This window comes from Phaethon aethereus (genome assembly GCF_964289735.1).
Source record: "Phaethon aethereus genome assembly, chromosome: 2".
Taxonomy (NCBI): domain Eukaryota; kingdom Metazoa; phylum Chordata; class Aves; order Phaethontiformes; family Phaethontidae; genus Phaethon; species Phaethon aethereus.
Window position 1 is genome coordinate 18,735,415 of NC_138582.1, and position 27,909 is coordinate 18,763,323.

At 35.9% G+C, this 27,909-nt stretch overlaps 1 protein-coding gene across 3 annotated transcripts in view; it reads left to right on the top strand.

Annotated features, from left to right (window-relative positions):
- Window positions 1–27,909, top strand: part of CSMD3 (CUB and Sushi multiple domains 3) — a gene marked incomplete at its 5' end in the record, with an annotated part of 769,714 nt that overhangs the window by 623,705 nt on the left and 118,100 nt on the right. For all 3 annotated transcript variants that reach the window (XM_081996335.1, XM_081996336.1, XM_081996337.1), the window contains 8 exons: window positions 383–479; window positions 1,405–1,509; window positions 8,174–8,292; window positions 10,914–10,983; window positions 12,551–12,667; window positions 19,298–19,507; window positions 22,801–22,989; window positions 27,497–27,674. In XM_081996335.1, the coding sequence (XP_081852461.1) occupies window positions 383–479; window positions 1,405–1,509; window positions 8,174–8,292; window positions 10,914–10,983; window positions 12,551–12,667; window positions 19,298–19,507; window positions 22,801–22,989; window positions 27,497–27,674 (1,085 nt within the window). The remainder of the gene's footprint in view (window positions 1–382; window positions 480–1,404; window positions 1,510–8,173; window positions 8,293–10,913; window positions 10,984–12,550; window positions 12,668–19,297; window positions 19,508–22,800; window positions 22,990–27,496; window positions 27,675–27,909) is intronic.

A 27,909-nucleotide genomic window follows, 5' to 3' on the forward strand; every position in this document is an offset into this window, starting at 1 on the left:
CAAGAATCACGAAGAAGCTGCAGTAATTGACGATACCATGTTTTGTAATACAATGTTTTGTCTTCCCCTCAATGTCCTCCAAACAAGGGAATCATATTCTACACCCAGTTGATTTTCACAGCTGTGTGACTCTTGTCAGAGGTAATATGTGGTTGTCACTAAGGGTCACAGAATTTAGAAGTCTGAATTGGCAATTAAATTAAAAAAATGTTGCAATGCAATTTTATTCACTTACTGATGATTTTCCATTCTCTTTGACAATGAGAGCAAGACACAACCTTTCATGATTGAAAGCAGCAGAGGCTACAATTTACAGTCATCTTTGTGCTCGAAGGCAGAGGGGAAGAAGTTTATGTTCTTTACCTCACATTTTTCTTCATAGGTGCAAGTGGTGAGTTTTGCAACAGAACACAACTGGGATTCCTTAGACTTTTACGATGGTGCTGACAACAATGCTCCAAGGCTTGGAAGTTATTCAGGTGACTGAGAAGATTTTACAATAAGTGTTTCACAGATTCAACTTTTTATTGTAAACACATAGCTCTTCGTAGGTTTTGTGTGTGTGAGTGTGCATGTGTGTGTGTGTTTGTTTCTCCTATAATTAGTAGCATTCTTTTTGTTTTAATCAGTCATTTCTTAGCAGACTTTTATAAGGCTGAATATTTGCAAATGTTAAACATGACATAAAATTCAGAGGCTCTCAAACAGATATCTATTAATCTCACGTTTTGCCCACTCTTATAGCAGGGTTCAGAAATACAGATCTCTGAAAAGAGATGCATATTGAAATTGTACATGACTAAAGGATGCATTCTTTGTCCTTACTTTAGATAAATAAGACAGTTCTTTTTGCATTACTTTTTCGTGTTTTGTTTTTTTTTCCTTTATTCTGCTTCATTCAGTTGAACAGAATGACATCACAGACAATAAGATTGTCGTCTTGTCCTGTGCTGAAACACAAGTAAATAATCACATTTCTAAGAATAACCCTATTAAATATGTCCAGAGCTCCTTAATATATTCGATTGTTACATTTAAAATTATTCCGGTTACAGGATTTGTTCTTGCTTTTATGAGAACCCTAGTGAATATTTCTCCTTTTGTCGATAAGATCATGTAATATAAATTTAGATTAGACCTTGCTTCCCTGAGTTCCTACAATTCATGTCTCTCATACTGTGGTGCACTGAAAATGTAATAAAAATTTTATAGGGACACATTTTTGATAGCATCCATGATGGCAAAATATGGTGGAATTGGTTATGTGACCTCTCTCACCCCCTCCCATCCCCTCCCCTCTTCTCCCTTTTTTGTTTTCTCTCTTTTTATACACACATATGCATTTATGTATGTATTTAGTTCAGTTTCTGTGCATTTTAATAACATTTAGGATTCTTTTTCCAGGAACAACCATACCTCCACTTCTCAACAGCACATCAAATAATCTGTACCTAAATTTTCAATCTGATATCAGTGTTTCAGCTGCTGGATTTCATCTTGAGTATACAGGTAATGCAGAAATGTTCAATTAATTAAGAGCGTTTGCTGGTTCCAGACATCAGGTTTACCTAAACTATATGAAAGTATTCAGTCCTGTTGCACATAATGAGCTACAGACCGTTACTTCAAAGTCATTGGTAAAATCCTCTTTTATTTCCAAGTGAGCAAGATCAGGCCTGAAACCCATACTGTAAGGGCTGGGAAGTTCAGTTTGTCTTGCTTTCACCTTTAATTTGTTTTTGTTCTCTGAAAAGCATTTCTGAACATACAGCAGCCAGGAATAAATGCAGATATCCTTATGTGACAATCCTAATAGCAAGATATAACATTTTTATATTAATTGTTGCAGGCAAAACCAGCATATTGATTTGGGGGACTTCGATTTAACTTCTTTGCCAATTCACTATTAATTACTGATTCTGATATTGAACAAAAATAATAACAAAGAAAAGCTTCGGAAAAACTCCCTCACTTCCCTCTGGGCACGTCCCCACACACAAAATATTTTGGTTGCCAAAGACTACATGCTGTCCCTTTGGTGAGGCGAGGGCAGTGCAGCAGGCCGGGACAGTGTCCTGTGTTTCCTACAGTCCCTTTAGGGCCCCACCTCTCAGTGCCTGCTCGGGCGGGCACTCGCGCTCCAGCCCCTGCTCAGGCAGCTGCTTCAGCTGCAGCCTCTGCTCAGTCATGTTCCTCTCTCTGTCCTCTTCCAGTGAGTCCTCCTCCCTCCTCTCGCTCTGGCCTTGTTGTTCCTTTCCTTGGTGCTTAGTGCTTTTTCTCAAATATGTTTTCACAGAAGCACATGTGGTTGATCGGTTCAGAGGCACCACAGGCTCCTCTGGTGGGTGCAGCTGTGTCCTGCCGTGGGTCCGTTGGCTGGAGCTGCCTGGAGCCAGCTGTGTCTGGCACAGCTCCTGGCCTCTTCCCACAGATGCCACCCCTGCAGCTCCATACCCCACCACCCCCTGCCAAAATCTACAAATTATGCCCAATACAATAATATATGTGCTATATAGTATGTATTTTATATATGTGTAGAACACAAAAATTAGTCACTCTCAGTGAAAATGAGAGAATGAATAAACTAAAAATAGCAGTTGTGCTTCTTAACTAACTGACAAACGTTGGTGAGAACACAGCAGAATTATTTCAAATGTTTTTATTATTGCTGAGTACCTCACCAGCAGAGAAGGCCATAATTATAAACAACCTTTCTGTCTGAATGAGATTGCCTTAGCTGACTGACAGGAATTCTGGTAATCACTGATATTTTCATTCTTTCCAGCTGTGCAGTTCCCTCTGGTCTTATTGGTTCTGGTGTCTGATCTGCATAATTGTGTCACAGTTATTTTTTGTCAGTTTTACAGTATGCAAATCCCATGCTCTGGCTGTCTGATTAGCCAGTCCGAGAACACGGCCTTGCAAAATTGCTGCCTGATCACTTGTCTGTGACTAAACATTAATTATAGGCTAGAATTATCCTGCCATTTCCTTGAAAAGCAGATACTTTCTCAAATGCTTACAACTTCAGATGAGAGAAAACTGCAGGAAGTTACAAAAACAATAAAATGAGACTGAATCCATTGAAAGTGGAAATGCATCTGTTTATTCCTACATGACCAAATAATTGAAACATGTCGTGTATTGCCAGTATACAGCTTTCACCTCTAAATAAAGTATTGGTCCGTGCCAAGAACAATAGCTATATATATGTTTATGGATTTATACAAGTGCGTATGTGTGCATCTGTAAAAATGTTATATGTTTTCTGTGTGAGTGTATAAACACAAAGTATATCCTGAAAAAAAGTGATTTGGGAAATAATGCTGAAGTCCCTCAGTAGTCCCAGTTAACCAGTATCTCAGTGAAATACGCTGTTTTACACAATTAATGATTATCAGCTTTTCATGTTCAAGTGACAAAGACACGCGATTAAAACATCATACAGAATTTGGAATGGAGTTACAAAATTCCAAAACAATGTCTAAACATGTAATCTGTACTGGAAACAAATCCAAACTTTAAGAACAAAAATTTTTTGGCAAGTAAAGATTTGCAGTTGGCAAGTAAACTATGATGACTTCTGAATTAAGATTTTCTGTGATATGTGATATATTTTATAAAGATATGCTCTAAAATAAAAAGAAATTATTTTGCATGTGTGAGAATTATTGAAGTAAAATCTAGGGCATTCAAAGTACAGAATAGGATTAAGTGACCGTAAAAACCCATAAAATCTATAACCCATTACAATCTATAAACTGCTAATAATAAAAATAAAATAGAAAATATTGTCAAGATTATTTTGAAGTTTAAAATAGAGGTAGATTGTAACTAAATTCCTATAATGCAAACTGCAAAAAGTGACGTGATTTTGTAAAATAAATGTGGAAAAAATGTAAAGCATTCGGCATCCCCATTTGTTTATCACACCACAGAACTAAAGCATGGCTTCAAAGCATGCAATGTGGATTCCTGTCTTGCAAAACTAAATAGAAGTGCACACTTCAATGTCTGAGCTAATGCTTTCAGCCACTAATGGACAATCAGCCTATAGGACTAGACTAAGTAATGCTAAGAGTAAGGAAAAAACCCTTTAGTTTAACACTTAGCGTGGATCTTGAGTCATAAGCACCAGCTGTTTCAGTCCATAGATCCATGACTATTACGCCCTACTACTCGCTAAGAAAGACATAGTCTCTATTACCTGTGGATTGGAAAAAAGTTTTATGATTTTTTTGTTCATCTCTAGCTTTTTTTTTTCCAGGAAAAGACTATGGAAAATTCTGCACTGGGCTGAATCATGAATTTGATACAGGAGATTAAGCTAAGGGACAATACTTTTTGTCATTGCTAGGAAGGGAAACAACTGAAATTGTGTCTGGTGTATGTTCTGGATTTTTAGATCTTGTGGTTTTCTGCAACAGAGACACAGGAATTTTTGTCAGGATTCGTGAACTCACAATATTGCTATATTTCTACTGAAATTTCTGCAGAAATACATTGATCAGAACAGAGTTCACTCTCCTCAGTTGTCCTGGTCACATCTGCCTCTCTGACATCATTTCCTGCTCTACAAGTTGTGACTATGTTTTTAAAGATAGTAAATATAAAGTAAGGGCCACATTTTTATGTCAGAGTTTCATACATTTATTGCATTTCACTGGAGCCTATAATGACAGAGGTCATCATGAGGAGTCAGCTAAAGTAATATCTTAGTCTTTGAAGTATCAGTGCATGGTTCTCATTGAAAATCACAATTTTCAAGTGAGTTAGCCAGAAATGTTTTTTGTTCAATATGTAATGCATCTTCCAAGTCTATTTCATGTATTCTGGGAGACGCAAGTCTGAGGGGTAGTGCACCCCTCTTGCCAAAATGATTACCTTTTCATCTCAACAGTTTTCTGTAAGAAGGTTTCATTTTGTTTAATTTCCAATATCTCTTTTCATCCTTTATTAATAGCTTTTTCATGCTGTCCAGTCTGGCTCATCTTTTGAACTGCAAAAAAATCCAAATGCACTTTGTAATATAAAAATAAAACAAAAGGAACTTTATTTGTTCAAGAAATATTTTAAGACCAAGTAAATGATAATTTGAGATAAGGAATTAAGTATTCATATTCCAAAACTATATATATATTCTCTGACTAAAGTTTTGATTATTAGTTAATTGACTATGCTGTGTAAGTAGTGGTAATATTCTTTGAAATTAGTTGAGTTTGTCAAATTGCCTCACACATATTCTCTATAATCATATCTTTTTAAAATTATTAAAAAATATGACACACTAATTTTCATTCTAAAATATAAACCTTAGAAATTCACATATTTAAATGGTATAATATATAATTCTAAATAGATACTAAAAAAATTCCACAAAATTACAGTAATAACTTTAAAAAATAAAAACAGCCATTACTTTAAGACTTCTGTAGTCCCAGAGTGCATTATTCAAAATTTCGTTGGTGGGTTTTGTATTTAGAGCCATAGGAGCTGTTGGAGAAGGGCGAGACAGCATCAAATAGCTTCTTTTTCTTTATATACATTTCTTATCTAAAAATTGAAGATACTGAAAGCATGTTTTCAGTTAATGTCTATGTTAAAACTCATTTCTTTCTAATGGTCATTTTCTTTTCCTTGGTCATGAAAGTTTAAAATACTCACACATTATACAGAAAGAGTAGTATAATGTGGTTCAGGGAACTAGTCACACACCAGAAATGCGTCAATAATGAACAGGGTGTGGTTTATGAATACATTTATTATTTCACCTAAAATAACTACCATCACACTCTAGAGACACAAGTTCTGAACGAGCCCTCAGATGGGAATGTGGCAAACCCTGCTATGTTTTAGTTTGTTGAAAGACATTGTAGACATTGAAACTGTACTTTTTTCCAAGCATTATTTTATTAAATGAAGTGACAGCACAATAGGATGAATACCTGTGATTTAGTTTGCGCTGTTAAGATACCTACTCTGAGAAAGGCATTTAAATGTACTAATTTCACTTTGCATGGCCTGAATATTCATTTGGTAGTTAGGTATTACATTTTAGCTGAAGTTTCAGTGATTGAAATCTGAAAACTACTACCTCTTCCTTTAACTCTTCGTATTAGATTATAAGCACACATCTGTCTAAGCCAAGTACTGCTGTTCTTTCGCATTTGTCCTTTGTACATGAGCTGGATCACAGTCTAGATCTCTGAAATACAAAAAGTGGATCGAAGCCCATCAGCCATTTTCAAAAGAGATTTTTTGAAGTTCTTTTGACCTATAGTTTGAGAAGGGAAAACAAGAATTTGAAAGATAAAAATCATATGTAGAAATAGGTTAAAAAATACTTGCTTGCATCATTTAGTACATGGTAAATATGGGATCACTATGGGATCAGTAAGTATGCAATCAATATATACAAAAGTATTATGCTCATAGACAAAGGAACATTACATCCTCTTCTGTGAATCTGCAGAGGATACCCTTGAAATAAAACCAAACTTTTTCAAAGTAGAAACATTCCTTTCCACACAAGGTGATGGAAGCCAGTATTGAATACCATGGAAAAAATGTTGTTGATAAATTATGTAAGTTACTTAATACCAAAATATAAAGTTAACCGCCCACACACAACACAAAGTTAACAGTGACCAAAAGTAATGAGTACAGCTGCTCAGTTTACGGATCTGTATCAGTTATTTTTGATTCCCATTAACAGGTATCTGCAGTAAAAAAATATGTTTTTTCCTGTCATTACTGTTCTCAGTAGAGAAAATAAGGACTGCAAAAGCATTAAGGATTTTTTTCCAGTTTAGGATTTAATTATGTTCTATAGCACTAAGTATATATTGATGTGGTTCTGAGTTTTACTTGTATGAGTGAAATGTAGATTCCAATTCTTTTTAATTCAAACATTTTTTCTTTGAATATAGTTTTATATAAAATTTCATGTGCCCAATACCTTTTTAAGAACAGGAATTAGATTATCAGTTTAATATCTACTTTCTAAATACCAGACAATCAAATTTTTTTTTTCATTTTTACAGTACAATGTTATTGTGAAATTATGGTAATGAAAACTATTATTGATCTACAAAACATGCCTTATAGAAAAAAAGTAATGTGGATGCTTTAAAAATTCCTTAGATTTTCTTTAAGTTTTCAGCTTTCATATAGTACAAAAATACACCGTTGTAAGAGTCTTCAAATACTAATTTTTACTTAATGAGATTCTTACATGAAGTGATCAGTTATATTAGTAAGTTTGCAGACTTTGATAATATATTGAAGTAGTGCCATTACTGAATCCGACATTTCCCTATTACCCTATGCACTAATGTTTAGTTGTTTAACAGTCACAGAATCACAGCTAGTTAGGGTGTAATCCTTACAGCAGGCAAAGAGAGTCACTGAGCTGCTTATACTTAATGTCACACATGTTTTCCTATTCCGGGATCTTCCTGGGTAGATGCACTAAAGAAGAATTTATTTCTCTTTTTGATGACCATGAAAAAAACATACTGTTTCTTGGCCAGCTAAACTTCTATTGCAATCAGAAATTTAAAATATTAGTGTTATATCTCTATAAATACTTCATTAAAAATAGCAGATTAAATGAAATATGATGTAAATATTTACTCTCTGTATGTGTGTACATGAACGGAAGAGTAGAGTCAGATCTGTGAAGGACTGAATGCAGGTAAGCAGTTATACTTTGCACTGTGTTTTCCTGTGTTTTGCACTTGGTGGGGTGTTGGCCAGCATCGCCTGGAACATATGTTGGGAAAGAAAAGGTGGGGGTGCTCCGAGATTAAATTAGGTAAACTATAATTAGGAGTGAGACTGGAGGTGGAAATGCATGAATCTGAGACAGGAGATAATGGAAATTCAGAGGAGACTTTGAGTTCAGACTGCAAATTTTTGGGAAGTGTTTGTTGCCACCCTGATAATTTCTTTCCTTTTCCTTTACTCAGGAAAGAAGTTTTTTGTCCTTATATAACAGTTGTTCCAAAATAATATGCCACTTGCTTGTCCACAGACAAACTGCTGGTACCCAAGAGGCTCCTAAAACATACCAATACTGTGTGCTTCTGTACAGTGGACACAGAAATTCTGTGTGAATCTAAAAACAGATTTTATGTTCCTTGGAATGTCTAAACTTCTCAATTTTTCACAGCTATAGGTTTGGACTCTTGTCCTGAACCACAGACCCCAAGCAATGGGATCAAAATTGGAGACAGATACATGGTTGGAGATGTGGTGTCTTTCCAGTGTGATCAGGGTTATTCTCTTCAGGTGAGCCAAGTTTCCAATTTCAAATGATGCCTTTTAGTTCTTTACCATGGTTATGTTTGAGTCTGTCAGTATGAAATGGACACTGAACTCTTCAGGAGTTGTGAACATGTGATAAGCTTGCACGTGTTCAGTGGGGCTTTTCTAATAGGTTTTTCTGCCAAATATCAAATTAGCAGATTAAAATATTAAATTATCTAAAAATTCCACCAGAAGTGTATGGCTCTGTGCTTCCTCTGCATTAGTGATTATAGGTTGTTATCTATTATTGATGGCATCTTTGATATTCATAGCTGAGCTATGAAGTGTTGGCAAATTAAATTAAATCACTGGTTGAACAATTATCAATTGTTCTCTATGTACATGAAGAAAAAGAAAGTAAGTGAAGAAGGGGAATAAGAACAAAGAAAGGGAAAGGAAATACTTGTTTTTCTCAGTATGTCAGATAGTGTCCATTATTTTCTTTCAGTAATTTCTTGGTGGATTTTATCCAAAAAGTTTTTTCAATATAGGTGTATTTTTGCCAAGCAAATTTGCTATGCTCTTGCGTTAGCAAAAGGGGCAAAGCAGTGATTGTGAACTGTGACTAATTTGCCTGAGTTACATAGCATATATAACCAGTAGGAATCTGTCTGCCTACAGGAAAGATCTTGAAAATATTTTCAAAAATTTGCACAGTTACACTGTAGAACCAAATCCAAAACTGACTATTGTTTCCATTTGAGACACTCCCAGAAAGGACTGAGGTTCCAGTGGATGGGTTGCTATTTTCAAAAACTATGTTTTTTCTCATGTGTGACTCTACAGTCTCCATTTTATCTAGCTCTTTGAGAGTGTAAAAAGAGAGAAAACAATCACATTACCTATGCACGGTAAAAAGAAAGGTCTTAAAGGGAGAAAATGTTTTGTATATAAAAGCACATGATTAACTGCCAATGGAGTTATTGATACCTTCGGAGTAAAATAGTAAAAAGATAACTTACCTGCCTTTCTTTCTTCATTAATGTTGGTCTGGCCTGTCACACATTTTGATGAGTGTGAGACTAACTAACTGAAGTTTTTAAAACACTAGTAATTTCAGACATTTGTTTTACATAATTATCTGAACATCTGAATACTGGGTTCATATGTACTGCACCAAAAATAGAAACGGAATTACTTTTTTTGACTAAAAATATTTTTTAAAAAGCTGCAATTTATGTGCTGTGATAGAAACTAAATAAACTAGTCTGCTTCCAGATCTCAGCTGCGATTTGGATTAGGGAACTGTATCCCAGTTTCCCCTTCAAGACAGAGTTGCTACTCATGGTTGCAGCTTTCTAGCATTTCAAGAAGAACTGAAATTTTCTGTGATTGCAGCTCTGACAATGACCATTAAAGTCTATTTCTTATGTTGCCTGATTTTAGCTGGTCATTCTTGGGAACAACCTGTCAATTATTTTTTTCTTATTTGTTTTAATTTCATACTTAAATACAAATGTGTGAACAGACAAGCCACAGCAAATGGCTGAAATACAGAAAACATAAAGAACACTGGAGCATAGACTGTGCAAACACACATATAAAACCTCTTCCCTCCATATTGATTTTCTGGCTTATACAGTATGACTTTGCCACTTCTTTTTTTTTTTTTTTTTTTTTTCTAGCAATGAGCAGATATGCCTACTTGCACTATGGAGAAAGTGTGTTTATTTTTCTTCTAGGAGAGAAAAAGAATGTGTTGCAGATTGATGAATAAACTATTCACAGTTGCCCTGAATACTTTAGAGATATTTGGTTCCCTCAAATGTTACAAGCTCTGAAGAGATAAGGAGATTTAACATGAAAAACTGACTTTTCTTATGAAGGTTGAACAAACAGGCTAAAAGCTACTGATATTTTCTACTAGGTCATCTTAAAGTGTGTACTATATAGTTTTGCAAGATATCCCTAGTACAGTTTTCTCTTAAGATTTTTCATTTTCATTTGCTGTCTCTGGAAGACAATTACAATTACATGAGGCTGAAGAACAACACAGAGAGTCACTCTGGTGGGATGTGGAACTTATCTTTAACAGATTGCCTTGAAATCGTAACACCTCTGTTGTAAAGGGACACAGGTTATAAGGAGATTCGTTAAACATGTCTCAGCTTTTGGAAACTTAAGCCAATGGTTTCGAGGGTAAGGGTGAGGACTGCATTTAGAGTAGGTATTATGAATTTAAGATGTAAAGTTAGTACTGTATAATGTATATAGTTTGTATCTTTATATCGTGTTCAACAAATGATGCAAACCCATACAATGTAACCGTCTCTTCAGTTAGACTTTTAGTTTCTAGAGCCTTGGTTTGTACTAAAGCTGGTATTATAGAATTCAGCTGGGTACTGTTGTACTACTAGAAAAAATATTAAGCGCATAAACACAATTATCTAGTGGACTAAGAGCCACGTAGTTAAGATTACAGTCTTCTCTGTTATATTGAAGGTATGAATTCACAGTGTACAATATATAGTTGTTATACCTTACTGTTTTTCTATATTTTGATGATGTTTTAAATTACATATTAATTTTGTTGAGAAACTAATGCTGTGCCTTATATTGTATATTTTTTATTATATGAATTAGAAAATATTGTGTCATTTTAGGGACATTCACATATCACCTGTATGCCTGGACCAGTAAGAAGATGGAATTATCCGATTCCAATATGTTTAGGTATGTTCAGCTGACATAAACTTTCTTAGATATGCCAGAATGAGAAAGCCAGAGAATTAAAAAATTAGAGATACCTGTAGGGGAAAGAATAGGAAGAACTGGAAGAACTTATTTAAAAGTGAAAATGGTCAAATTAAGTGGAAGATTTTCAAAGTATGCTGAACATTTATTTTGGCAAAGCTTTTCTGAAATGTCCAATCAGAACAAGAAAGAATGAAATATGTTCTAGTCAGAATCTATTATCAATTCACTGTCAGTGATGAGACCTCCAGAGACCCTTGCAAACATAGTTAATTTATTTATGAATCATTTCCCCAGCAGAGTGATAACTATTATAGAAAATACTAAAATAGAAATAGCATTACATTTTCATCTCTAATAAGTTCAACATAGGCATGTCTGCCCAATTTATGAAGATACATTATTTTTCAAATTAAACTATATACATGATCATATTAATATTATTGGAAGAAGCACTGGAAGCCTGCCAGAAGCCCAAATGAAACATCTGAACTGCATTTAAGTATATTCTCTTTATATGATAAATAAATGTGACAGATGAAAATCTGGCTATTTGCATTCTCTTTCACTGAATAGAAATGTCTTTTTATTTGAGTTCCTTGACAGTAAAAGTTATTTGTATTTGTAATCTTGAATGTATGGAAAGCAGGATGCTGCATATGTCATTAAAGTTTTTATACTTTGTTTTTCTTCAAAACAGATTATAGCCTCATGAGCCTCACATAATCCTGTTCTTAATCCTGTGAGGTGTTAAAAACCTCCTGTGAGGTACTGAGTTCCCTCATCTTAGGATTTATAAATATTCAAAAAGATTCAGATATTTGTAAGAATTTTTTCAGGAGCTAGACTTTGGTTTCCATCATTATGCATTAATGTATGTCTAGGAAGTCTGATACAATAACTGTGATGCTCTGTGGTAAATTCTGAACACAAAGACGCTGTGCTGAAATTTTAAGGTGTTTTCTTTTCCTCTTTTTTCCTTCTTTTTTACAAGTAATGATTTTAATTGTGTTTCAAAGGATGTAGCAACTGTTAATTGGACAAAATTGTTAAACAAAATTGTATTTACTGTAATTAACATCTTCAAATCTAATATTGAGGTCTAAGTTACTTTATTCACTGATGTCATGCCTGAAACACTTTGACTACAGAATCTTTTTAAAATACATTATTATCTTATATTATTCAAATACTCTTTAAACTGATGTGGAATTGTGTCAATGTTGCCATGCACTGATGTGTGCCGCTTGCCTGTTCACAAGGGTGGTTTACGCAGACAGAGTGCAGAGTAATCATCTGTTCTCTTTTCAGGTGCATGTGTCCCCCAAATTAAAACATAGTCCATTCAGAGTAGATACATATTTTTAAAGTACCTACTTGTAAATTACTTTGTTACAGATATTTAGTGGTAAAGCAGTGTTGGTGTATTCTTTGAAATATAAGCCTAGCTATTATTATATTGTTAATGTTGGAAGGATCTTCAATGTTCTGGATTAATTTTTAGCTCATTCTACTCCTCTGAAAATATCTTTGCTTTTATTTGCAGCACAATGTGGTGGTGGCATGACAGACTTCAGCGGAGTGATCCTCAGCCCTGGGTTTCCTGGCAACTACCCTAGCAGTTTGGATTGCACATGGACAATAAAGTTGCCTATTGGTTTTGGTACGTGTTCTTTCATGGATTAAATTTGTTGGGGGTTTTATGGACTCAAAACACTGAACATATTTTTTAAAATACTGTGAATATTTATCCTGACAAAAAAAGGAATCATAATTCATGTAAAGAAGTTATCAAAGCCTTGAAAGAAAGATATAGAATAGAAAAGTTACAAGGTTCTTGTTTTTTTTATTTAACATATACTACAATTTTCTGATAAAGACAAAATTGTTTAATTAGAATTAAACACAATTTTCTAAGTTAGCAGGCTGGATTTCTCTTTGTGAGGTCATAAAACCAACAAAAATGAATAGCTACCATGAATATTTTAAACCAAGTCAGTATCAGTTCAGAAGAAGTTAAAGCTATGTTTGACTTCATTATTTTATCATTACGCTTCTTTGCATATCCTAGGTGAATATTGCAGCAGCATAGAAATGTTCTTGGAAGGGACCTCTAAAAACCTCTCACTCAAAGTTGTCAAGCTTCCCACTCAAATTGAAATTGTTGTAACATTAGATCAAGTCCATTATGACTGGCAGATACTTCTCAGCAGGACTGCTACTCACCTAATCAATTCCTGGCCTGTACCAACAGATAAGAATGTTGTGCTCCAGATGCAGAACTTTGCACTTTTACTTGTGCAAACCTTTAAGAAGGATTTGTTTACTTAGTCCTCAAGTTTTTCAGTGTTTCTTTGGACAGAAGTTGTGCCATTTAGTATATCATCCATGCCCCCTGGTTTAATATCCTCCACATATTTGTTAAGGACACTTTCTCATTATCTAGATCTCTCCTGAAGACATTGAATAATGTAAGCTTCCATATCAATGCATGGATTATTATGCTTATTACTGGCTACCAACTGGATGTTGAATGACTGATTATCACTCTTGGAGCCTTGAAGTTATGTTAATTTTTAACCTACTTCCTCTCTGTTCATCAAGCTGCTACATGTTCAGCTTCCAAAGGAGAATGTTATAGAAGACTGAGTCAAAAGCCATAGCAGAAGGATGTATTATATCCACTGTTCTCCCTTTGTCAGTTTAATCATAGAAGGAAATAAGGGTTTATTAACTGTGATTTTCTGTTAGTAAATCCATGATGACTGCTCCTGAGTCCCTTCTTGTCTTTTCTGTGTTTGGAAATTGCCTCCAATTAGACAAGTTCCATAATCTTTCCTTGGACTGCAGTGAAACTGCATTTGCCATTGTCCCAGGTCATCTTTCTTGCCTTAAAGGTGGATATATGTAAAGGTGGATATATATAAAGGTGGATATATGTAAAGGTGGATATATGTTCAGAATTTTTCTGGTCACCAGAACTTCTCTTATTAAACATTATTTTGCATAGGTAGTATCAACATTTCCATTACATTGACTAACCCTTTGAGCAATGTTGGGTGGATCCTATATATCTGTCATTGCAAAATCTTTATTCAAAGCTACCCAATACAGTTATCCCATCTATTTTTTTCATACTTGTAGACACTTTTGTAGGAGCACATGCACTTGGATTTTCTTCTTTATATGCTAGTTGAACGGCATGCTGATTTTTCAGATGTGCCTCATTGTTTTCTATTTTATTCTTGTCATCTTCGGTCATATTCTTTACTCGGTGATACAGAATTTCTGGGTCTTCCACAGCAAATGAATGTGACATCACAAATAGTTTTCCTTTCTGAATCTGTTCAGATTCTTCCTCTCCTCTTTTTAAGATCACTTCTGTGATCTTTTTCATTATACATCCCATGAGCCTGTTTCACTTATGATTTAAATGAAAGCCTATTGTTCTGCATGGGTTGCTTAAATTGAAGACTATTAAACATTCAGCAACACTGACTTAACAGAATCTATCTGTGGGAAAAAAATTATTTCAGGATAGGGATTGCTGTATAGAACACAATTTTTGTGTTTGCATTTTGTTCAAAAGACATAAAAATCAAGTCAATAACTCTTTTTTCTTATATTAGCATTTTATAGAAATAACATTGACACTTTAATTCTGCTATTATGTGAATTTTAGACAGCTTGATGTGACAGCTTCTAGCCAGATTATTCCAAAGACATTTGCTAATAAAGAAGAAATAATAAAAATCTGGAATATTGATTCAATTTCAAATTCTGTAAAATGGTGTGTTTAATTGCATACAAAAACTGCTGTCTTTTTTCCCAAATATGTTGCCTTCTGCATCTTGTCTCACTTTACTGCTATCCTGCCTCTTTTCCAATACTGACTCCTTACTCCAATCCATTTTCTTCGCTTGCATTCTCCCAGGCTTATGTTTCCATTTCTCAGTTCACATCCAATAATTCCAATTTGACTCTTCAGATATTTAAACTTCATATCATTAACATACTATTTAATTTCACCTCCATTAGGAAGGAAATTCAACTATTGAAGTTTTGGAAACAGTTTCTTGGTTAAAATAAATAAGTTTAACTCCACCAAAATCAATAGCTCTGCACTGCTTTGTACCAGCTGAAGATCAGTCACTGGATTTATGAACTGTTTTCCAGTTCATGTATAGGAAAACTAAATGCTCCTTTTTTTCTAGAAGAATATTAAAAGAGCACAGTTTGAAATGTGCTTGACATTTTTGACCATTTGTAAACAGGATATGATTAAAACTGAATTGAAAATGAAAATAAAATTTAATTGTAATAATGAAAAAATTTACTTTTTAAAAAGTGATGGCTAAAACTCGGTGTAGTCCAGTGGAGGCACATACATCTAACTCTTCTGAGTTGTAAACAGAAAAACTCAAAAAACACCATCATGGGAACCTTCTGTAGGCTTTCACTTGTTTAAGTGTTTATAACAAGATTGTTTCCCAATTAGAAGTAACGGATCATAAGCTTTTCCACTTTATGTTAGCTAATCGTGTAATCTAAACCAATGCCACTATGCTGATTCGCAATCAGCTTACAAGGTTACTCTATATGATTTGTTGCTATTCTTTCTGAGAGTTATTATTAGATTTTATATATAAATATATGAAATACTCATTCAAAAGTGATGTCTAAACTGCAAAAAGCTATAGGAAAAAAAACAGTCTAGCAAGCAGAAGTCTGAGACAGAGGGAGGTGTTACAGGCTTTGCAAAGGATGAATGCTTTGGAAGACTAATATGGTTCAGGAATTTGTAGTGAAAGACAGTAGAGTACAGAGAGCAGAATCATGGGCAAAGATATATTAGAGCTGTAATTGACAGTAAGACAGCATGAGTTGGCAGTTATTAATGACAACTTAAGCTTTGGAGAAGTGTTGATTTACAGGATCAAATAAAAGGCCAATCCCAGAAATATCATGGATGGAGAAAGAGCAAAGTTTGGATGTAACTGGATTCTCTGTGTAGGAAATATCTGGAAGGCAGGCATAATCAAAGAAACAGTTATAAGCAGAAGCTTTCTTATGACATATTGACTATCTTCAGATAAAGAGAGACAGAAATGATCAAGGTAACAGGAATTTAATTATGCACCAACCTTTTTTCCTGTACCGTATGATATATTACATGCTTCAGAAAACCATTCATAAACTTTACATGGTATCTGGGGAGAAAGCTCTAAAAGATAGTGACAAACACTGTTTAGCTATTACAGTTCAGGAGTAACAAAATTATTCATGACTTTTCAATAATTAATCTGACATTATATCTTTTCTTTTCAATTTTATACAAAATCATGGTGATTGTCTTTGCCAGAAACACCAGTGGGACTCAATCATCTTCTTAATGGAAGTACTCCATTATCACTCCATATTTGCACTAGCTCCAGACAAAATATAAATTCTGCTTTGTTATAACTTATATAAAAATATGTATAAATGGGAAAATGTTTACAGAGCCGTGTAACTACTCAGCTGCTGAACATTTTCTTCTCCTCCTGACATATAATCATTGTAATATATCACCTAGTTAGGAAAGATAACTTGCTAATGGATAGTAAACTACCTTCCTGTTCTTTACTGAATCAAATAATCAGAAATTTCTGTCAGAAGACCATCATATGCCACAGCCTGTGTATGAGAATTAAATAATTGGACTGCATGTTTAATGGGAGACGTACTGATGAATGATGTTTAGAAATTATCATTTACATTTTTTGTGGCTCAGAAATAATATATATCTGTTAAGTGATGTAAGTGGCGTGGCCACCTCCTGCAGCCATTCCAGCTGAGAACTCTCCAGCCCAGCTGCTGGAGCCTGTCCTGGTGCCCAGGGACGCAAGGTCTCTGCCCCAGCTGAAGCACATGGCTGACACTTTCCCGTTTGCAGGTTCAGACAGTAACGAAGCAGACCAGAGACACACAGGAGACACTGATATGACTGGTCACACAAACTGCCACAGAGAAGGTGCTGCCTTCAACAGCCCCTACATACAGAACCCACGTAAAACACAAGCATAGGCAGCCAAGTCTACTCGCCCTCTTGGGCCGGCAGAGACAGAATGTCACTAGTGCAGTCACACACACAACATTCTCTAGGTTCACAAGCACACACACATTTGCGGATCCCTCGAGTGTCAACCTGGCACCCTTGTCTGGATCTTGGGCCCCCTTACCTGCTTCATGGGTCCCCTACTTGCTGGCTAGTCCGGTTTGATTCTCACTGCAAACAAGCAGCACTCACACACTTATCCCTCATGCACTCAGCATTTGCAAGTCCCCCTGGGTGTACTAGCATGGACTCTCTGCCTGCCTGATATCCTGGCCTAGACACAAAGCCTTCCTACTCACTGTCCAGTTGTTTGAAATTTGTTAGTACATGACACTTGTGCACCCATACACACACCAGGATTGGGTAAGATACAGACACTTGCCCACCCAGCAGCCAGCACCTGGCACATGGGCTGTGATGCATGGTCCTATTCCAGCTGCCAAGGCTGAGATCCTAACTCACCTCATTCACACTGGTCCCCCCAACAGTTGGTTTTGAGAAGACACACCATTCCCACCCCAATAGCTGAAAGTTAAAGACCCTTGCGCTCACATCAGGCCAGGGGCACCAACATCCCTGCTCTGACTGGTAGCTGGCAGCCAGTCCACTCATACTGGTCCCCCCATTAGCTGGTGTTCTGGGCACAAGGTCTGTAGAACCCTCCCTAATTCAGAGTTACGGCCCCTCACTTACTCCCATAGCTGACACCACAAACTACAGGGCACCCACACGCCGGGTCTGACTCCAGTAGCTGGCACCGATTTTCAACCCACACACACAGAAGTCTCACCAATAACTGGTGCTAAGACCCCCCAAGCTCACTCCAGTAGGTAGCACCACAGGCTGGGGCACTCACACCCCTGGTCTGACTCCGGTAGCTGGCACCAAATTCCACTCAAAGATTCATGTCTCACCAGTAGCTGGCACTTAGTCCTTGCAGCACACATACACACAGGATAGAGAGTGAGATTACACAGAGAGATAATTAAGAAAAGATTTAATAAGAAAGAAGATATGAGATGGTAGGACAGACTGGTGATCAGATGCAGGGCTCAGCCAAATGTACTGACAGGCCCCATTTTACATGCAACCAGCCCCTTTTTTTGTTTCTCCCCGCTCCCTTCCCCCTGCACATCCCCTCAGGGGTTTGTACAGGTCTATCAGTTCCTGCACATCTCCCAGTACAGGGTTCCCCTGGTTTACAGTCTTACCAGTTGCAAAGTCTATGTTGATCTTCTTGTAAGTTACATGTGTATCTTGATAGCCCATCAATTAGTGTGACTGACAAGGTTTCCTTTGTCGGGTCTGTGTCTTGGTATATTTTGGTTTCTGGTTGGTTTCCCCTTTTTCTATTGGTTTCCCAATTGATAAAGTCCCTTTTCAGGGGTAAGATCAGGTAACCTTGCTGGAATAAACATTTTCACACTCAACCTTATCAATTAGTGTGATTGACCAGGCTTGATTCTCGACGCTGCTTCCCTTACCATTTGTCCTTCAGGTTTGTGTCCCTGTATGTTCTTGTTTATGGCTTCCTCCTTTTCTTATTTTCCCTTACTTCATTGAAAAAAGTCCCTGACCAGATACCCTTAAAGAAGCAGACGCTCTCCTTTTGCATACCTTTACAATATATATAATCCATATTGTATGTATAATTTTTACTGTGCCTTATTATTTTATATATATATATACATTTTTAAATTCATATACGCTGAGAGAGATTAGTTTATGTGCAACTGAAATGTAGCTACCTCTAAGGTAAATTTCTGTCACTGTTCTTTTTCCAGGTGTGGTACACAAAGCATCTTTTCTTTTAATAGAAATGAAGACTATTTTATGCAATTGAAAACAGGAAAAATTTAACTAAATCGGATGTATTCAAAGTTCAGAACTGAAATTTGCCCTAAATACACAAACAACAAACCTTGCCAAAACATAACATATAAATAACCTACAGTTCAATGCCTTGCATCACGTTAGTATTTCGGTGTTAGCATTTCTTACCTTGCCAGCCTCTCAGTAATGCGTGAAGAGAAAGAATACTTCAAACTGAGTTACATGGGCTGCATCTGGGAGCATAACACATGCATTACCACTGGTTACATTATTTTCTGATATTATCAGTGTAAAATGTACATACTTTATTCTCCCTCTTGGTATCCATACTGGTGGCTTTTATTTACTAATGATGTTTTTCAGGTGTCCATTTGCAATTTGTGAATTTCTCAACGGAGACCATACATGATTACTTAGAAGTTAGGAGTGGCTCTACAGAAACTAGCACTGTTATTGGGAGACTGAGTGGGCCTCAGCTACCAGCCTCTCTGTTCAGCACAACTCATGAAACCAGCTTATACTTTCACAGCGATTACTCACAGAACAAACAAGGATTTCATATTGTATATCAAGGTGAGATTTTGACATTCTTATGTGAGAACAAGGTAGCTGTTGAAGGTTCTTTCTTTTTCTGGCATTCCTAAAAGATAAAGATGAAATAAAAAGATTCTGTGTGTTTCAAACCAAAGAGTTATGCATTGAGATCAAACAGAAGAATGCAGAAAATTAAGATGAAAAAGGAAAAATAATTGCATATTCTCTTTAAAAAGCAATTCAGATGTAGGCAGACAATTGTCCATATGTGAACTTGGTTGGCATATTAATTTATATTGCATAGCTTTAAAAAGTAAGTATCTTTATTGTTCAATCTACATGAGCATATGGTATTCTCAGTTTTGTGTCTTGGGTTCTGTAAGGGAAAGGTCTAAGTATTGTTTTAGACTACTGGATCGATTTAGGCTAACACAGAATAATGACAATGCAGAAATCTCCAAATCCATTTTATTGGTCATGCTGAGCTGGTGAAGACTGCAAGATCATACTTCTACTTATATAATTGCAGATTCATTTAAAAGGGATTAGATCAGCACTGTTCACAGAAAAAGGTTAAATGTATATTTTAAACTATACCTATTTTCATTATATGAAACATGATTTAAATTTTTTTACTTTATTGCAGTCTCCTATTACTCTTTCGGTAGTAACAAGTCCAAATTGACTTGAACTCTATGTAACATTCTGGAAGTGAGCCACTGTAAAAAGTGTTAGCTTTTAAAGAAAATGTCAATTTATGACTTAAATTTCCTGGTAAGATTTTCACTTCTTATTTGGAATATGATACAACTTGTAGGAGTAAGGGAACTTTAACATCCACTGCTAAGAAGGGCAGTAAAAGATTTAAAAGCATATACTATTACTGCTATCAATAGTAATAGTAATCATTTTGGAGACACTGTTATTTGTCAAAGAACTAAAAAATGTGCCTGCCTGTGTTTTTAACCACATAAGAGAGAACTGTTTCTTTCAAACATATACAATCTGTGTTCTGACTTCGCAGGTTTTGCATCTCAGCTTTGTAATAAGAAGTCAATGTTTGAAATCTTCTTGGGAAAGATCACCAAGATGTGCGAGAGGCTTACTGTCATATCTTACTTGTTCGCTAATATCTTTGACATTCATAGTTCGTTATAGAGTCTTTTAATTCTTCTGAGAAAAACAAGTAAAATCATAAACAGGTTTATTTCTCCTCTTCTCTAAACATCAGAATGTAAAAAACAGAAACCTCTTATTGGATCAGAAAAATGATCCACCTAACTAACTCTAAATCGCAAAAGGATATGCTACTTAGCCGCACAGAAGCCTAGCTAGTTTCTTTTGTACTCTCCCAGCATCCACAGTTGTTGTAAGACTCCTAATTCCATTACTGTGGGATTTGCTGGCATTTTTGCATTCAGCCTTTCCACTGTTTTCATAATTTTTGTGAACTTCAGTCGTATCACCCCCAATAAACCACGTTTAACCACGTGCTCAGGAATGTTACTCATTATTATAGGCTGCATCGTATTACCAGATATAGAAGTCAGACTCACTGATCTGTAATTTACAGGATCCCCTCTAAAGATAGATGTGATTTACTTTGGGAAATCACTGCTCCTCTAGATCAGATCTTGAAATTATATGATATAAATTTTGGTTCAACAGCTCTTCTGGGAAAGCAGCCTGATCCTGGTCCTTTGCCTTACCTATTTAGTGTAGTACTTTTGTATTTATTTCAAACTGATCTAGTGCCTTAGACCTGCATAATATAAGCACCTTGTCTTGTTTGGAAATCTTGATATCATCTTTAGCAGTAAAGACCAATACAAAGAATTTACTGAGTTTTTCTCTCTACGGCTTCCTAACCCATAAAAGTCCCTTTTTTCTCATTTGTCATCAAATGATCCTCAACTGACTTCTTGTTTCTGATGTTGTCAAATAATTTTTTCATGGTGAGCTGAGATATCTTTTCAAAATACTTTCGCTTTCTTCATTTTCTATTTAAATTTGACCTGCTATGTTTTATGACTTTTTAGAAAGTCAGACTTTCATTGTTTAAATACAAACCTTTTCCCTGTTGTAACTTCTTTAACTTTCCTACTGAGTCACACAGGCGTTTTTCTGAACCATTGTAGTGTTTGGGTTTTTTTAGCTGTAGAACCTGCTTTACTTCATCTTTTAAAGTAACGTCAATTAGAAGAACCCAATCTGCATTGCCTCATTTTTTTTATAATTTCCTTTCCAGAGAATTGAATACCCCTGTACTGGGTTTATTTGACTTGCTCCCTCCCAATACAATCAAACTGCATTATGACTGTTATTATGGAGCAGCTCTCCCATGAATACTTCTTGAACCACGGCTTGAGAACCAAGCTGGTTCAGATCTAAAATAACATCTTGTGGGCTCTCAAACTGCTTGTTCTAGGGAAAAATTATTTCCTGCATTCCAAATTTTATTTCTTCAAACCGTCCTGGTGAGGTGGATATTTGGGTATTCCATTACTACCTGTTATATTTTTGTAGCTTTTAGCTTCTCTAATTTTACTTAACATTTCCTGCTTACTATCATTTTCATGTTTACAAGTTTGTAGAAGCATCTCAGTACTACAGTCATATTTCTGGAGTTTTAATTTCCACCTATGAATATTCTATAGTGTTTCTTTTTTTTTTTTCTGGTAATACTTTTCTTCCATGGCACTTTATATAATTTCTAAACCACAGTGCTACTCTTCCACCTGGAAGTCTCTGCCTTCTCGGTCTCGGAAAAGTGGTCACCTGGCAATACTGAATCCTGCTATGCATTTCACATCAAAGTTCTTGCTTGGTTCAAGCATCCTAGATTCCACCTCTTGTGTTTTAGGCTCTTATATTGGTGTGACGGGGTTTCTTAGTTTGGCCCTTGCTCTGTTCCTTAATACTGTACGCATCACATGAAGTGTAGGCTACCTGATTTTCTTTTCCTATTTATTGTAATTCTGTTGTTTGTCTTTTTCCTGTACTTTTTTTAAAGGTGCATTGGCTATTAGCCTCCTCCCTCTCATGGCATCACGTCAGTCTTCTGCACCTGTTAGTTTTTTCTCATGTTTGTAGTTTAGATACTCTTCTACAGCCTTTTTAAATTTCCTTGTCAGCAGCTTGGATCCATCTTGATCAGGGTGTACTTAAGGGTGCATGTAGACGCAATTTGTAGTCTTAAAGAGACAGTCAGTGGCTTGCCTTTTTGAAGATCAAAGTGGAAAAGAACATAAAGTCTAAATTCCTTTCTACTGTCTTCTTCTCTAGTGCAGTATTCCTGTACTTACTTAGTATTATTTATTTATTTATTTCAGCATATCAGCTACAAAGTTGTCCTGACCCTCGACCATTTCGTAATGGTTTTGTTATTGGGAACGATTTTACTGTGGGACAAACTGTTTCATTTGAGTGTTTTCCTGGCTACACATTAATTGGAAATTCAGCTCTGACTTGTCTTCATGGCATCAGCCGTAACTGGAATAATCCTCTCCCCAGATGTGAAGGTATGTTCTGGGTGACCTATGAGCCCTTCATTATTTCTAAGTCTTTCTAAGGACTGCTAACTGAAATAATTTCAGTTTTTCAATTTAGAGAGACATGTATTTTTATATTGTGGTCTTTGCAGAGGAATGTTTCAATTTTGCACATGAAAATTTTTGCAGAGAAGCTGAAATGTTTCATGGAAACATGAAATCTCTAAAAACTTATCTAAGATAATAAGTTTATGCTTTGAAAGTTAGGCTTAACGTCTGGAATGTGGAGACCTGTGCTGCTTTTTAATCTAGGTGGTGCTACAGATTAAAAGCTCTGCACTGAATCAGGAAAAAAGGATTAAAAAATTGAATTTCCCAAGTCTGGCCACTTATGTTCTGTCTTATTAGTTAGAAAGAAATGTCAAAGTTGGCATAAAGTGCAGTTGTCTTCCAGTCAATGCTTTGTGAAGTCCTTTGTACATATATTTTTTTGAATGGGATTTTTTTTTTAAATTACGTTTTTTAACCCGTTACATTTTTTCACACTGATATGCTTGCAACAGGTAAGCAGATTCAAGGAACTGTGGCTTGCACATAGTTGAAATTTTAAGCAGACAGAATGAATGTATATGATGATTCTGTAGAGGTGTTTATCTTTTCCCTGGCGATGCAGAAAAGAACCTGTACCTAAGCAGCAGGCCAAAGAAGGTGAGTTGTCTAGTGTCATCAGACTCTGAAACAGACAAAAATGGATATTTCAGTAAAACAGAAATCTCTTTGAGAAATATCAGTGTACAACAAAATCTGTTTGTGGAACTAAGGACTGAATTTTCTTCCATATTAAATAATTACTTTGTTCTGGAAATTCCGGGTTTTTTACAATTGTGGCAACATTCAGACAGCAGTGTTAGATTCCTGAAAAAACATAGACACAGTGAAGATACTTCATGTTCAAAACTGTCATCCCATAATCCTACATTCCTGCCACCACAAGATCCAAAAACTTTTAGCAATTAAGTTACTGACTGTAAAGTTCTCTTATATGCCTAAACATAAATTTCCACAAAGATGAGATGTGTACAAGGTGTTGAATGCTTGTTGAATTCATATGCCATAAAGACCCTCAACAGTTTCAGGATGGAGGACCTGAGTTAAAGGCCTAACTTCCCTCTATATTGAATTGTAAAAGCTCAGTATTAAGAATGGGATCCTTAATATAGAGCAAGTTGAAGAGGAATGCGTGGAAAAAAACCCTAAAACTAAAAACAAAACTAACTAAAACTAAAACAAAACAGAAAATGATAAGCCACCTCCTTTTCTGAAGTTTTTCATTGTATTCTGAACCATCTACCTAAATTTACATACTTAAATTATAAACCTCATTATTTAAAATTCCTTTGGAGGTCAGTCAGCCACAGGCATTTCTGGAGGATGTGGTAGCTAAATTAAGACCTATCTGATACTGAATTCAGAAGGAGAAGCCTCATCATATAGAAGAGAGATGACACCTACACTGTCTGCCTTTTTAAAGGGAAAGAAGTTAATTCATCACAATTAAGTTTCAACCCCCATTTTCTGGATGCTGAGGGAATAATAATGGTTCATTGTTTTAACTGGTCAATAGCTTAGCTTTTCCCTACTACTTAGTTCTAGCTGTATTTTCTGTGCCTCAGAATCAAGACAAATAATTTACTGAATGGAGTGATTTTGTTTCCTTGAATTCTGGAACCAAGAATTTAATTAATAAATTCTAAGATGCCCAAAGTATGTTGCTATTCTGTGTATCTCCTTTGGTGAAGTTCCTGAACAGTGGCTGGAATTTATTTGTTTCTACTTAATGTGGTATAAAAAGATGAAGATAAAAAAATCAACATAAATGATAATAGAAGTCTAACATGTGCTGATGTGCATGATTACAGATTGTCAACATTACTCAGCTCCCAGAGAAATTTCTTAGATTACATGGGGTTTTGTGCAAATATTTACTGTGGTATTTTTAGTAAAGAGTTGTAGACATTTATACATGCTACTGATGCTTTTGAGTTTTGGGGGTTTTTTTCTTTATTGTTGAAGGATAATTAATTATCTTTTAGTTGTACTTGGTTTGGCTTGAGATAAAGGCCTCGTGTTCAAACGCATTAAAATGAAGAGGGCTATTTCGTGTATGCCTAGTGCCAGAAATGTACAGTATGTTTTAAATTTGTATTTGCTTTAATATCTTTATTTTAAGGCAGCATATATTAAGACTTGTTTAATGCCTCAGACTTCTTGAAGCAGACAATCCAAATCAAATATCACTAAATGTGCTTCCTGTTTAAACAGTTTTGTTCTCTTCTCCTTGCATAGGCATGCACCTAAAATCCCTCTAACCTGTACTCAGAACCATTTAACACTCTCTGACCCTTCTTAACTCATCTCCCTCACTTTCATCAGTTTGGAATCTGTTCTCTCTTAATTTCCAAGAAATCTCATTGCCTGACAGTCATCAGCCCTTCACTCCCCTAAGACGCTGCTGCAAAATCAGTTCTGTCTGCAGAGCTCAAAAACCCTCAAGACCTTGAAGATAAAAGCTGAAGAAAAGCAGTATACCAGCTGTTGAATCTGAATGGATGAGGTGTGACTATGGAAGTGTCCTTATCCTACAGTTCAACAACAAAGTATATATATAAATCATAACATATGTTTTACCTAAATACAAACATTGCAATAATTCCTATAGGTAAAATACATATTTCCAACAACCTGTGCTCTGATTAGATGTTCTTAAGCATATTTTAGGGAATCTGGGTTGCCATTCCATGCCCGTTTGGGGTGGTGTAGGGAGGAATGTATGCAAAATAAAGAAAATTATACAATTTTAGGCTTTGCTCACTTTTCCAGAACTAGGCTTCTATAGCATAATTTCTCTTCTGTAATAACAAGGTTGTGTCATATCCAACATGCATCTGAAACCTCTGTGGAGAAAGTCATATAGTTTGGACTAATAGTTTTCCTTAAATGCATAGTAATGAAGGTCCAAAATCTGTATGGTCTGTCTTTTACTGCATGATGTCTAAAATTAACTCACTTAACAAGACTTACATAAAGGACTCTTACTTTGCCTACCAGAATGTATCTCAGGAAATGCAAAACTGTTATTCACATTGTTGCACACAATATTTTCATTTTCATATTCCCCTCTAATTTTATCCCACCCATTAACTTAGCACACCTCTTCTCTCACCTGATAAATTCGGTTGGCTACCTTCCTGTGACAATAAATGAAAGTAATTAACAAGTTGCACTGCTAATTTGTAGTTGGCATTTACACAAAGCCGTAACAAAGCAGTTTTCAATTGTTCAGGGAATAATTCAACACAATGTCTAAATATTACTTTAGGTGCAATTCTGATAGCATTTATAATATCAGAATTACTTTTTTTTTCCCTTTTAGATTTGACCAATAATGTCAAAATAGACTTCTGATTATCTGCAAAAAGCTCAGTAAAATCTGTTTTCTATACAAAGCAATGGTTTTACATAATTGCAGACAACACCAAGTTGGACGGGAATGTTGATCTGCTTGAGGGAAGGAAGGGTCTGCAAAGGGATCTGGACAGGCTGCATCAATTGGCCAAGGCAAACTGTATGAGGTTCAATAAGGCTAAATGCCTTCAAGTCCTGCACTTGTGTCACAACTACTCTGTGCGATGTTACAGGTGTGCATTGTGCACAACAGTGGCTGGAAAGCTGCCCTTCAGTAAAGGATCAGGGGATGCTGGTAGACAGCTGGCTGAATATGAGCCGGCAGTGTGCCCAGGTGGCCAAGAAGGCCAACAGCGTCCTGGCTTGTATCAGAAAGAGTGTGGCCAGCAGGAGGAGGGAAGTGATCGTGTCCCTGTACTGGGCACTGGTGAGGCTGCACCTCAAATACTGTGATCAGTTTTGGGCCCCTCACTACAAGAAGGATGTTGAGGTGCTGGAGCGTGTGCAGAGAAGGGCAGCGAAGCTGGTGAGGGGTCTGGAGCACGAGTCTTATGAGGAGCATCTGAGGGAACTGGGGTTGTTTAGTCTGGAGAAGAGGAGGCTGAGGGGAGACCTTATTGCTCTCTACAACTACTTAAAATGTGATTGTAGCAAAGTGGGTGTCAGTCTCTTTTCCCAAGTAACAAGTGATAGAACAAGAGGAAACGGCACCAAGTTGTGCCAGGGAAGGTTTAGATTGGTTATTAGGAAAATATTTCTTTACTGAAAGTGTTATCAAGCACTGGAACAGGCTGCCCAGGGAAATGGTTGAGTCGTCATCCTTGGAGGTATTTAAAAGACATGTAATTGTGGTGCTTAGGGACATGATTTAGTGGCGAACTTGGTAGTAGTAGGTTAACGGTTGGACTTGATGATCTTAAAGGTCTTTTGCAACCTAAATGATACTATGATTCTATGATTCTATAATCTAGTTATAGTGTACGAATTGTGTTTAAAATTATGGCTTTTACATGGTCTAGGTAGAATGCAAAAAACATCTAATTTTTTTTAAAAACAAATCTCTTTTTTATAGCTCTCTGTGGAGGAAATATAACTGCAATGAATGGCACCATATACTCTCCAGGATACCCTGATGAGTATCCAAACTTTCAAGACTGCTTCTGGCTTGTAAGAGTACCACCTGGGAATGGAATCTACATCAATTTCACAGTTCTCCAAACAGAGCCAATATATGATTTCATAACTGTCTGGTAAGAAAAAACTTTGGGCATTTATTTAATCTTCATGTGACACTATGCAACAAGGTATGAATTACAAAGAGTATATTTGTGATTTTTCCCTTGAAACTGGTGTTCTGTCTAGGGGAAACGAGTGACTTGTTTTTATTTTTAGTGAAGACAATATTCACTCATTGTCTTTTAAAAATTAAATGCCATTCATCTCTTAATTTTCCTAGAAATGACCAAATCCAAAAGGCTGGAGGAC